The 13,988-nt window shown below is 35.1% G+C and overlaps 1 protein-coding gene across 1 annotated transcript; it reads left to right on the top strand.

Moving 5' to 3' along the window:
• Nucleotides 1-699: 699 nt before the first annotated feature.
• On the top strand, nt 700-6,139 carry LOC113099757 (deoxynucleoside triphosphate triphosphohydrolase SAMHD1-like). The gene is made up of 13 exons (XM_026264702.1): nt 700-758; nt 2,073-2,233; nt 2,463-2,578; nt 2,952-3,007; nt 3,285-3,458; nt 3,521-3,621; nt 3,977-4,085; nt 4,427-4,518; nt 4,728-4,840; nt 5,131-5,267; nt 5,469-5,561; nt 5,706-5,810; nt 5,909-6,139. Exons 1-13 carry the CDS (start codon nt 753-755, stop codon nt 6,059-6,061), a joined length of 1,416 nt encoding a protein of 471 aa, XP_026120487.1. The 5' UTR covers nt 700-752; the 3' UTR covers nt 6,062-6,139.
• Nucleotides 6,140-13,988: the final 7,849 nt, after the last annotated feature.

Below are 13,988 nucleotides of genomic sequence, written 5' to 3'. Positions count from 1 at the left end.
CACCCATCAAACCTATTGTGTACTGTACATGTACAGCTTTATGAGACATATTTGGATCTAAAATTAATTGTGAGGGGAAATTTCTAAAAATAACTTTACCAAAGTAAAAAGGAAGACAAGCTTACATAATTTTTTACCTAACATGTGTTCCCTGGGAATTGAACCAACAACCGTTTGCACTGAGATCCCAATGCTCTTTCACTGAGCAACAGGAACACCCTAATACCTTAATCTAAACAATGAAACCAGGCTGGTCTGAGACACACCCTCAAAATGACAAGACTTTCCTGAACGTGTATTCCTGCGAGTAAGTTGAGCTGCTGGAGCTGTCAAATCTCTAAGCAGATAGACAGACCTTTATTGCTTCCCCAGAGTTTTCTAACTACGCACAATAATAAAATAAAAGAGAAGATGTCTCGATCTGAACAAACCAGAAAAACTCTCTCCGATTACAGGAAGAGTCTCCAGGATCTAAAAAAGTCCTATGAAGCAAGTGAAGGTAAGGGAAGAAAGATGTGTTTTGTGTGGATGTAAACGTAATGTTTGAAGGATACAATGAATTTGATTACTTAAAAATGAAGCAACACGTTATATCCAGTCTTTTAACTCCAGTCTTTTAATATATATATCATACTGAGGATTTAAAATGTCATTCCTTTCCAGAGCCTGAGAAACAACAGTTATGGGAGATTGTCAAGGATGAATTGCAGGACATCCTGAAGAAATACTCTTTAAACTTCTCAAAAGAACAAATGAAGGTAAAAAAAAAATGATGATGATGGTATCATATTAAATCTTACTTCCAAACATACAAGTGTATAGTTATGTTGTCAACAGTAGTCATTTAGTAGATAATTATTTGTTATCTTTAAACTGAAATGCCAAGTCATCACATGATGTCAGTGTGAGGAGCAGATTTAGTGATTTGGGGGCCCCAGGAAAAATCTAGGAATGCAGAATTTTCCCTCTGCATTTTTTTATATATATATATGAAATACCCCACAGATAATTTTTAAAAAGCCTATTTTGAGCGAAAGCAGAAACAGTACAAAGCTCTGTTACATGTATTTTTCTATTTGACAGTAAATGCCCTGAGAATTGGACATTAAAGGATATTGCGCCAGGTTTCAAGTTCGAAGGAAGTGGAAATGTTCAATTCAAAGGGCATTAATATGTGTAAGATGCAAATTTAAATTGTGTTTATTTACAGAGGAAGGCTACATTATGTCACACTTCACACTTCTATTGTTAGTTTCATCTGTGTGTAAAACGCTGCAGGCAGTGGTCTCATGTACTATGAAAAATAAAGTTTAATAAACACAATACACATCCTGCACCTAAACAGTGTGCCTGGTTGAATCTGCTGGTTGTGACATTTGCCAAGGATGGTAACCCATACTCAGAATTGGTGCTCTGCATTTAACCCAGCCAAGTGCACACACACAGCAGGTTATAATTTTCTCTTTGATAATTTCAATAAAGTAATTACCGCTAAGCTCTTGGGAAATGTCTGCCCCTGTTGATGTTTATGTGTTATTAATTTAGCTAGTGCACTGAATAAATACCTGTGGTTTTGTTTGATTTCTTCTAAAAGAGGCAACAAGTAAGTAGACCTAGAAGTTTTAGGAGTTATTGTATAAGTAGAAGTACTTTCCCTCCATGCTATATGAAACACCTCTAGTTTCTAGTTTTGATGCGCTCTCTTTAGGGGGCGAGTGTGCTTGTTATACTATGATGTCAGACTGTATTCTTTAATCTTATTTAAGCGTAAAGGAGTAACTGTATCTAATGTGCTAGAAAAGAGTCCATAGTTTCTGTTATATCCTGTTTTTCTGAGCTATTGGATATGCTTTGAGAAATTGAGATGAGTCAGCATCCAGTATCAGTGTGATTTACAAACTCCATCCCAGGCTCGGCGTTTTACTAGGCAGCGAATATATTGGTCAACATCTCAAAACAACATCTTTAGGTCTTCTATGTAACTATTATCTTATCCCAGTTGGTAAATTATATTTAGTTATAAGTTAAAACCAGTTAGAGCACTTAGCAAACAGATGCTTTTTGTCTTGTAGATCTTCAATGACCCCATTCATGGACACATGGAGCTGCACCCCCTGCTGGTGAAGATCATTGACACTCCTCAGTTTCAGAGACTCAGACACATCAAACAGCTGGGAGGGATATACCTGGTCTATCCTGGCGCTTCTCACAATCGCTTTGAACACTCTCTTGGGTGAGATATTATTATATTAAAAGGTTTATTAAATTCAGTTCAGGTGAGAACTGATCTGAACTGAGCCTTCAATACTGTGAAACTGTAGAAAGCTGGTTGTCAACATTCAATCAATGCTCTATATTTTTTGTTTCATTTATTGATTGACTATATTGTATTGTATAATCACTGTCTGCTCAGTAAAAATGCTAGATTCAGTAAGCTAATATTTTGTGTGTGTGTGTGTTAGTGTGGCATATTTAGCAGGTTGTCTAGTGAAAATCCTTCATGACAATCAGCCTGAGCTCAACATTAACAAACAGGATTTCCTGTGTGTTCAGATCGCTGGTCTGTGTCACGACTTGGGTGAGGTGCACTTATGCTTATGGAAAATTATACAGCAAAAAAAAAAAAAAAAATCAGCAACCTTTATTAGTCAGTCCTAATATCTTCATCTCATATTTGTGTTGATTTGATACTTTTGTTTGAAGTGCTGTTGATATTTTTGTGTGTATTTATTTGTGTGGATTAAAGTTATTTCAAAAGGAATATGTCAGATTAAAATCATAAGGAGGAATATAATATTTATAACATTTAATATAATAGACCCCCCCCCCCCCCCGTAATATTTTCAATTCTACACAAAATACTGTTTATTATTGTTATTATTATTATTATTATTATTATTATTATTATTATTATTATTATTATTTCTTATAAACCCTTTTTCCTTTTTTAGGTCATGGTCCAATTTCTCATTCATTTGAGAGGTGGGTTATTCCTGAAGCCAAAAAAATGAAAAAATCCAAACGTAAGTGCTTGTGAAAAAATAAATCTAAGGATCAGTGAAAATGCAAGTATCGTACTTGTGTCATTGTTATATTTGCACAGTGTATATGTGATCACACTGAACCTGAAATAGTTGACTAATGTAGATTTTTTCTTAGGCCTGCCTGATGACATTCCTGAAAATTGGAAGGTGAGCAATTTTAGGGCTGCAACAACTGATTGAAAACAGTTAAAATTGTAGATACTAAAAATAATCAACAATTTCATAATCGCTTACATTCACTCTTCTTATCAACAGCATGAGCAGATGTCAGTCCAGATGTTCGATGACATTGTGAAACGTCTGAAGGCTGAGAATGAAGATGTGTTTGAAGAACATGGACTGGGTGATAAAGACGTCACCTTCATTAAAGAGTTAATCAAAGGGGCAAAAACTTCAGAGGTACATATTGATGTGGTTAATTAAACCTAATCGACTCACGGTCTGTCGTGGAAAATGTTAAAGTGATTATTTTTCAGTGGGGATACAAGGGCAGAGTTGAAGACAAATCCTTCCTGTATGAGATTGTGGCAAATAAACAGAACGGCATTGATGTGGACAAATGGGACTATTTCGCACGGTAAATATTATTATCTCTTCATCCGTCTAAAAATGTGTTGACATGTTTAACCTAATTTGATTATTTACATCCCATGCTTTTAAATTATGTGCTTTCTTGAGTATAAAGACAATGACAAGTCAATGAACTGAAGCACAACTTTTCAGCTAAAACATTTTTTAATTATTATTATTATTATTTTTTAATTCCACAAAGGAACTGAGACAAAACATATATTAATATTATTATGTTATATGTGACAACTTTAATTTAGCCGTGTCTTGTTCATTTGTTAGTGTGACAAAGTTATCCATCAACAAGGTGGTTTAAAGATCATCCTATTATTTATGACCCATATTGAATATTTATTTGACAGAGACTGTCATCACCTGGGCATTCGAAACAGTTTTGACCATCAGCGTCTGCTGAAGTTTGCTCGAGTCTGTGAAGTGAACGGGAGAAAACACATCTGCTTCAGAGACAAGGTGCCTGATTCAGTTATCACACACACTAAAATAATGTAAAGTATTGGTAAATGAAACATTTACAAACATTATAAACATTACAGTGGCATTCATTCTAAACAATAATTAGGCTATTATAAACTTCACAACTAGTTTTACTTCACTCGTGTGCAAATATCCAGGTAAAACAGCATCTTCACATGTGCACATGTCTGGAAAAACACCAATGTTACGCTGATGGACAGCCCTACAGTCAATAATTTAAAGTCACCCGTGGAACTTTTTCAATTTTTTCAATTGAGATTTAATGTGAGCACTGCATTATGGGATCTCTGATACACTGATGTTTGTGTGTCTAACAGGAGGCTGATAATGTTTATGACATGTTTCGCACCCGATACACTCTCCATCGCCAGGCCTATCAGCACAAGATGGGCTACATCATTGACACCATGTGAGTTTCTCTGAGCATGAAGAGGATGTGGATATAAAACACACCTGCAGATACCAAACAGCAGTGAATGTCACATCTGTGCTGACACGATATTAAAATGCTGCATCACCAATTCTTCTTTTACGAAGATTATACAGATTCATCTTGTGTGGCTGTGCTCTTTATGCATGTTAAAACAAACTCTAACTCTAGGTTTTTCTCTCTGTTAGGTTTGCAGAAGCACTCATACTAGCTGATCGTGATCTTCATGAAGAAAAACCCGAAGATATGTTGAAGATTTCTGAATCCATAAAAACAGCAGAGGACTACAGCAAACTCACAGGTCAGCTGAAAGACATGCTGAAGGTCAAATATATATTAGACAGTACACAGCAAAAAAAAATCTGAGTGAAATTAACTCTGCTGGGAGTACATGTGAGACCACACTCATGAGTGTTATAATAGGAATGTTAAAATAACACTGAAGCAGAGTTAAAGTTAATGAGATAATTAAGTGATTCACTGAGGGATGATTGACCATTATTGACGAGACCTGGGGCATATTCAAGTTCAAAATGGTGCGCGATGTTTTGCTAAGGTTTCCAGATAATGACTCTTCTGTTCTTCTGTCAGATGAGATCTTTGAGCAGATTTCATCCTCCACTTCTGATAATCTGAAGGAAGCTCGAGACATCTTGAACAAGATCATCAGAAGAAAACTGCCAAAGTTTGTTGGAGAAGCCCGACTGACTGAGAACAGCATGTCAAAGGTAACTGAAAAACACTGGTTTAGTGTTTGTCTGATATCACCAATATTCAAAAAAAACATGCCTTATCATTTATTTAAATAACTACAGATCAGACAATAGTCATAAAATCACAAGGAGTCAGTCCAAATGTCATTACAAACATGATCCTTTAAACTCTGAGTCACAAACACAAGCCAGTAACTGCTGACTCTCTCAAATCAGGAAGAGCTGACAGATTCATGGAAGGCAGCTGTACACAAGTATGAACCCGCAGACCCGACTGTTTCTCTGAGCGCTGATGACTTCTCCGTTTATGTAAGTTATGTTATATTTCAGGGCGGATTTGCAAACTTAAACTAGATTGCAGGAGTTTAGATGCATGTTTTTTCACTGAAATAAGATGCTCAGCTGTTTACTGGATTCATCTTTTCCTCATAAACCATTTCATCTCTTACACAGCTGGTTGATCTGGATCACGGCATGAAGGACAAAAACCCCATTGAAAAGGTGTTTTTCTACAGCAAGAGGAAACCCAACGAAGCTTCTGCCATTAAAGATTATCAGGTACCCATCACATTTACACCATTATATTTCAAATCATTCTTTAAGTATGAATGATTCTGAATGAATAAATAAATGAATGAATGGTCTTGTTCTGTCAGCTCTCCAGTTTCCTGCCACTGAGGTTTAATGAAGAGCTGGTCAGAGTTTACTACAAAACAACTGATGGGAATAAAGATGAGCTGAAGAAGAAAGTGGAGGAGGCTGAGAAGTGCTTTCAGGATTGGTGTAAATCCAAATTTGGATGCCTTTAATGGTTTATAATATATCATATTTAAGTTTGTGGCTGCACAATCAGTACAAGTGTCTGTAATTTCACTGATTGTTTAATGAATAAAGTACAGAGACAGTTTATATAAACTTTTTTCACATTCATGTTACTACACAAACATGGAGGCAAAGAAAAATGATAATGGAAAATAAATTACAGGAGTTGTATGGATAGTATGAAATTTGCAAATGATTTAAGCACACTTTTATTTTATGAGTAAAAGACTTGTCACTGTGAGGCATGAAGAGTGACCAGCAGAGGACGCTGTTCTCATAATCTGGGCTTTTTATTTTTGGTAAAGGTTTCCCTGAGTCACTTTGCACCTGTGTTTATAAATCTCTGTCTGATATTAAATGATTGTTAAAACTGAATCAATCATGCAATAATCTTAAGCATCAGTTTCTGATGAAATCTTAGTTTAGTTTGCTTCGCATTTGTTGGTTTAAGGCAAATTATGTGTCTAGATGAATGCTGGAAGAAATGACTGGAGCTGCCTTTTATACAGACATTAACACATTTATGTGAGATAAAAGTCATAATTATGACATGAAAAGTCAATATTATGACATACTAAATTGTAATTATAAAACTGAAATTGACATGGTGGAAATTATGCAAATATATTGATATAAAAAGTTGCAATTGTGAGATAAATCATAATTACAGTATGAGATAAAAGTTGAAATTATATCCCTGTATGCTACAGTTGTGCCATAAAAAAAAAAAATTAACAAAAAATATTATCATTTAAATTTATGTAATTCCCAATACGATCTCCTGTAGACTACAAAGTCAGTCTGGTTAGTGTGAAGCTGGTGAAGCTGTTTGTGTTGTTTGATCCTCTTCTGCTGAGATCTTCAGATTTAATGTCTTTTATCTTCAGCTGAATTCATGTAAGACTGCGGCTGGAAGTCACTTGTAGTTCTTATGTATATATATATATAGACCGGCAGACAGAGAAGCATGTAGTTCTATGAGGGTGAGTAAATGATGATTTTTCATTTTTGGGTGGACTATCTATTTAAGTAATACACTTTAGTACAGACATGGCATGGCATACAATTATATATTGTTAAGCATGCATATAATCTGCTGTTGAATACAGATATAATGACCTGCTGGACTTCTTGGCTCAGCACAGACAATACTAAAGCAGCTTTTCAAACTGAACTGAACACCATTTGCAAGCAGCTGTAATTATATGTATATTATTTGTTACTTTCACTTTCGTTTTCGTTTTTTAGCTCGACTCATGTGAAGGACACTCGCGCTCCCTCTAGCGGCGCAGAGCAGCAGCACACTCTCGTGTGAGACCGCATTTGGTTCGTTATGTTCAGATGTTCAGTAACTTAGGGGCCATGTGAGGAGTTTTCACTCTTCTCTGTGTGAGAGATTATTTATACATATATATTACATACTTATTTCAGTGATGCAAATCACAATTTTCATCAGCTGTTACTCCAGCTTCCAGAGTCACGATTCTTCAAAAAAATAATTCTAATGTATTGATTAATTATCAGTTCTGGAAACAGTTTAATATTTTTTGGAACCTGTGATATTTTGTTTAGGATTGTCTAAAGTGAACATCATTGATAATAGATCAACATATTGGAGTGATTTCTGAAGGATTGTGTGACACTGAAGACAGGAGTAAAGGCTGATGAAATATAAATATTTACACACACATACATTTTAACTATACGTCTAAATAAAAATAGACTATAGATATTGAGTATATGACCCAAAGTAATTAACTACGTGAGTAGTTATTTTAATCTGATACTTTGTTTTACTGTTACTCATGTAACTATTCAGACTAGAACTTTTATGTTTATACAGTTTTCGGGTACTCTGCCCATCTCTGTAGTTACAATAATCAAATAAAAACTAACATTAAAAAGAGTCATACTGAATAACTATTGATCATCACCATAATGGTGAAGTCAAACCAAACTATTATTTTCAATAAACCATCAACATTCATGTTAATCTCAATAAGAACTTTTTTTATTTATGGCAGAAATAAAGTCAATCTCGTTAATAATAAGTGAAGTTGGTAATACTGTTTTTGGAGTTATTTACGCTGGAGTTTGACATCTAACAAAGGTTGGGTTTTCAGTTTCAACCAACATTTGACTTTTAAGCAATATCAGTCCACATCTAGTGTGATGGGAAGCTTTATTAGAGCATTCTGGGAACTAAAATAAAACTTGCAGTTGAAACATTCCCAGTTCATCTCGTCAAACAGCACTATCTGTTCTTCACTCGTGTAACTGAACCTGTTTCCCTGTCAACCTTTAATTACTGTAAACCACAGAATGTTTTGTTTATGTGAGCATCAACACACCTTTCCACATCTTGCAGTTGAACCTGCTAAACAGTGCAGTTTTATTTTCAGGGGCGTTGGTATGTCTTATGTTTTTATATTATAGATACCTGTTACTTTTACTAACAGGACATACCTGAAAATTTAGACAAAGTCATGACACGTACTAAGAAACACCTGAGAAAAGAAAAGATTTCAAACATGACAAAATACCCCGGCTGTTCACCCATCAAACCTGTTGTGTACTGAACATGTACAGCTTTATGAGATATATTTGAATCTAACACTAATTGTGAGGGGAAATTTCTCAAAATAACTTTACCACAGAAGAAAGGAAGTCAAACAGTTGAGCTGCTGGAGCTGTGAAATCTCTGAGCATATAGACAGATCTTTATTATTGCTTCAACCGAGTTTTCTAACAACCCACAAGAATAAAATAAAAGAGAAGATGCTTCGATGTGAACAAACCAGAAAAACTCTCTCCGATTACAGGAAAAGTCTCCAGGATCTAAAAAACTCCTATGAAGCAAGTGAAGGTAAGTGAAGAAAGATGTGTTGTGTGTCAACACAGATCAGCTGTTCATCTCATCAAACAGCACTATCTGTTCTTCACTCGTGTAACTGAACCTGTTTCCCTGTCAACATTTACTTCCTGTAAACCACAGAATGTTTGTTTATGTGAGCATCAACACACCTTTCCACATCTTACAGTTGAACCTGCTAAACAGTGCAGTTTTATTTTCAGGGGCGTTGGTATGTCTTATGTTTTTATATTATAGATAGCTGTTACTTTTACTAACAGGACATACCTGAAAATTCAGACAAAGTCATGACACGCAACACCTGACAAAAGAAAATATTTCAAACATGACATAATACCCCAGCTGTTCATCGATCAAACCTGTTGTATACTGTACATGTACAGCTTTAGGAGATATATTTGTGAGGTGCAATTTATAAAAATAACTTTACCACAGAAGAAAGGAACAATGTAAACCCAGATTTTGATTCAACTCAGGAGATAGAGTTCTTATTACCTAAATGTTTCTAATTTATTGACATTAATTGTTAATTCTGAGTAAGCTGAACTTTTTCATGTCCTTTCTTCTTGTACTTGTGTTTTTAAGTCCAATCAGTAGTTTCTAATCAAACAAACTGAGTTTGTATTACTTAAACATGTTTCATTTCTGTACATTACTTATGAATTGAACTGTACTTTTTAATGGCCTATCTTATTGTAATTATGTGTTTGAGCTCAAACAACTCAATATCAAGTATTTCCTGTTACTAACAAGACTGGCTGCAGCCTGGCGCTTCTCGTGTCATGGCATCCCGTCTCATGCCGAGGCATGTCCAGAGGTTCAAAACAAAAACAAAATACAAAATCGCAAATTATTTTCCAGATGAAGTCATGGAGTCAAGTTCGTGATTTCTGGATGTTATTGTTGTGTCACTGATGTTAACGTACAATTGATGAAACCTCATTTAAAACGACATTAGTGTTGATTGACATTTGTCAGCGAATAGCTAAGTTTTTTTTTTTTTTATGCCATCACTGAGGAAACTAAACATCCAGAAGCTTATTAGGCCATGGCTTTGTTTCTTTTGTTTTTTTAAAAAAGGCATGTTCAATAAAAAAATAAAAAAATAAAATAAAGTAATTGGATCAGTGTAATGTTGCAGTTGTATGACTGTATTTTACACAGCTCTATTAATTGAAAGGCATTTTGAAACAGAGTTTCAGGGACTAAAAGTTAAGTTGGTCAGATAGAATATACAATTTAGTTGAATTGGTAATGGAGTAAGTAATGCTTACCAAGCTGAGTGGCAAATTATTGTTTAAACTAAGTATCTTCAGTTACTATATTTATTTAAAATTGCACAATGTTATTGGGATGCCATCCAATACACTTTAGAAGGTCTGTGGAACTTATATAACACATATAAAATGTTTATACTCAACACATCTTTCTCAACAAAATTTATGGATGTTAAAAGAGGCAAACAGCATGAAAAGTGGAAGTGTGAAAGTGAAGTGACATTCAGCCAAGAATGGTGACCCATACTCAGAATTTGTGCTCTGCATTTAACCCATCCGAAATGCACACACACAGAGCAGTGAACACACACACACACACACTGTGAACACACACCCGGAGCAGTGGGCAGCCATTTATGCTGCGGCGCCCGGGGAGCAGTTGGGGGTTCGATGCCTTGCTCAAGGGCACCTAAGTCGTGGTATTGAAGGTGGAGAGAGAGCTGTACATGCACTACCCCCACCCACAATTCCGTCCAGCATGTTTGTTTAAATGTCCATGTATATTTACATTAATCTCTCGGCAGTTTTCATCCAAACTGATTTACAAATGTGAACGAAAGCAAACTGCAGCAATTCATTAAAGAGGACACAAAACATTTCAACTGCTGCACTGAGATTACAGAAATCAGTAATACTTTACAGTGAAGGTCCATTGGTTAATATTAATGTATTTAATGTATATGCAGTTAATGTACTTAATTATTATTATTTTTTATTATTATTATAGTTTTTGATTAATCAACATAGAAACTATTGAATACAAATAAAGAAATAGCGATTAAAGGCAAAAACACAATGGAAAGCAAATACCGATCAGCTGTTCATCTAGACAAACAGCACTATCTGTTCTTCACTCGTGTAACTGAACCTGTTTCCCTGTCAACCTTTAATTACTGTAAACCACAGAATGTTTTGTTTACGTGAGCATCAACACATCTTTCCACATCTTACAGTTGAACCTGCTAAACAGTGCAGTTTTATTTTCAGGGGCGTTGGTATGTCTTATGTTTTTATATTATAGATACCTGTTACTTTTACTAACAGGACATACCTGAAAATTCAGACAAAGTCATGACACGTACTAAGAAACACCTGAGAAAAGAAAAGATTTCAAACATGACAAAATACCCCGGCTGTTCACCCATCAAACCTGTTGTGTACTGTACATGTACAGCTTTATGAGATATATTTGAATCTAACACTAATTGTGAGGGGAAATTTCTCAAAATAACTTTACCACAGAAGAAAGGAAGTCATACAGTTGAGCTGCTGGAGCTGTGAAATCTCTAAGCAGATATACAGATCTTTATTATTGTTTCAACCGAGTTTTCTAACAACCCACAAGAATAAAATAAAAGAGAAGATGCTTCGATCTGAACAAACCAGAAAAACTCTCTCCGATTACAGGAAATGTCTCCAGGATCTAAAAAAGTCCCATGAAGCAAGTGAAGGTAAGGGAAGACAGATGTGTTGTGTGCCAACACAGATCAGCTGTTCATCTCATCAAACAGCACCTGTTCACCAATCATGTAACTGAACCTGTTTCCCTGTCAACATTTACTTCCTGTAAACCACAGAATGTTTTGTTTATGTGAGCATCAACACACCTTTCCACATCTTACAGTTGAACCTGCTAAACAGTGCAGTTTTATTTTCAGGGGCGTTGGTATGTCTTATGTTTTTATATTATAGATAGCTGTTACTTTTACTAACAGGACATACCTGAAAATTCAGACAAAGTCATGACACGCAACACCTGACAAAAGAAAATATTTCAAACGTGACATAATACCCCAGCTGTTCATCGATCAAACCTGTTGTGTACTGTACATGTACAGCTTTAGGAGATATATTTGTGAGGTGCAATTTATCAAAATAACTTTAACACAGAAGAAAGGAACAATGTAAACCCAGATTTTGATTCAACTCAGGAGACAGAGTTCTTATTACCTAAATGTTTCTAATTTATTGACATTAATTGTTAATTCTGAGTAAGCTGAACTTTTTCATGTCCTTTCTTCTTGTACTTGTGTTTTACGTCCAATCAGTAGTTTCTAATCAAACAAACTGAGTTTGTATTACTTAAACATGTTTCATTTCTGTACATTACTTATGAATTGAACTGTACTTTTTAATGGCCTATCTTATTGTAATTATGTGTTTGAGCTCAAACAACTCAATATCAAGTATTTCCTGTTACTACCAAGACTGGCTGCAGCCTGGCGCTTCTCGTGTCATGCCATCCCATCCCGTCTCATACCGAGGCGTGTCCAGCGGTTCATAGAGTCAAAAACAAAATACAAAATCGCTAATTATTTTCCAGATGGAGTCATGGAGTCAAGTTCGTGATTTCTGGATGTTATTGTTGTGTCACTGATGTTAACGTACAATTGATGAAACCTCATTTAAAACGACATTAGTGTTGATTGACATTTGTCAGCGAATAGCTAAGTTTTTTTTTTTTTTTTCATGCCATCACTGAGGAAACTAAACATCCAGAAGCTTATTAGGCCATGGCTTTGTTTCTTTTGTTTTTTTAAAAAAAGGCATGTTCAATAAAAAATTAAAAAATAAAATAAAGTAATTGGATCAGTGTAATGTTGCAGTTGTATGAATGTATTTTACACAGCTCTATTAATTGAAAGGCATTTTGAAACAGAGTTTCAGGGACTGAAAGTTAAGTTGGTCAGATAGAATATACAATGTAATGGAGTAAGTAATGCTTACCAAGCTGAGTGGCAAATTATTGTTTAAACTAAGTATCTTCAGTTACTATAACTCGGTTATTAAAACGTTCAACTTAAATGTTCTATTCCATTATATTATGGGCTTAAGTACATTGAACATAGTACACTTCACTTATTCAACTAATGCTTCATTACTTAAAACTTTTAAGGCAACGAGTTACCTTGTTTTTTTTGTAAAGTAGATTCTACTTATCCGGGTTTACAGTGAAGTCATACACGCCTGGAATAACATTGGGAGAATAAATTATTCCTAGCCTTTATTAACTAATATTGGATTTACATTAACATATATTTGCTAAACAGACTAACCAATCAAACACTGTAAGACAAATAAATACTAAATAACTATATAGAAAATATTGTTCAACTGGCAGCTCATAATTGTATAGTGTTTTCAGCAGTAGTCCATCTAATGTGTCTCATGGCATTGAACAAACTGAACAGTTGTCAGAGACACACCTTCATAATGAACATGTATGTCATGTATTAGCACAAAACATTACCTTGTGATTAAATTGCTTAGCATTTTTGTAGCCTATGATAGGCTGAATTTTGTTTGTTTTTTATTATTTTCATTATTTGTTGAGCACCCAATGTCCAGCATTGTGTGGCTGATGTGCAGTTTTGTTTAGTATACATCTCTGTGCAATCACAATATACGCCTCCAAACACATGCTGTTTACATTTATGCATTTATCAGACACTTTTATCCAAAGTGACTTACAGTGCTTTCAATCTAACATTATTTTTACCTAACATGTGTTCCCTGGGAATTGAACCCACAGTCATTTGCACTGAGATCCCAATGCTCTACCACTGAGCCACAGGAACACACTAACACCATCATCTAAACAATGAAACCAGGCTGGTCTGAGACACACCCTCATAATGACAAGACTTTCCTGAACGTGTATTCCTGCAAATAAGTTGAGCTGCTGGAGCTGTGAAATCTCTAAGCAGATAGACAGACCTTTATTGCTTCATCCGAGTTTTCTTAAAACCCACAATTATAAAATAA

This window comes from Carassius auratus, unplaced genomic scaffold (assembly GCF_003368295.1).
Source record: "Carassius auratus strain Wakin unplaced genomic scaffold, ASM336829v1 scaf_tig00217029, whole genome shotgun sequence".
NCBI classification, from domain to species: Eukaryota; Metazoa; Chordata; class Actinopteri; order Cypriniformes; family Cyprinidae; genus Carassius; species Carassius auratus.
This window is presented reverse-complemented; position numbering and strand designations above follow the sequence as displayed.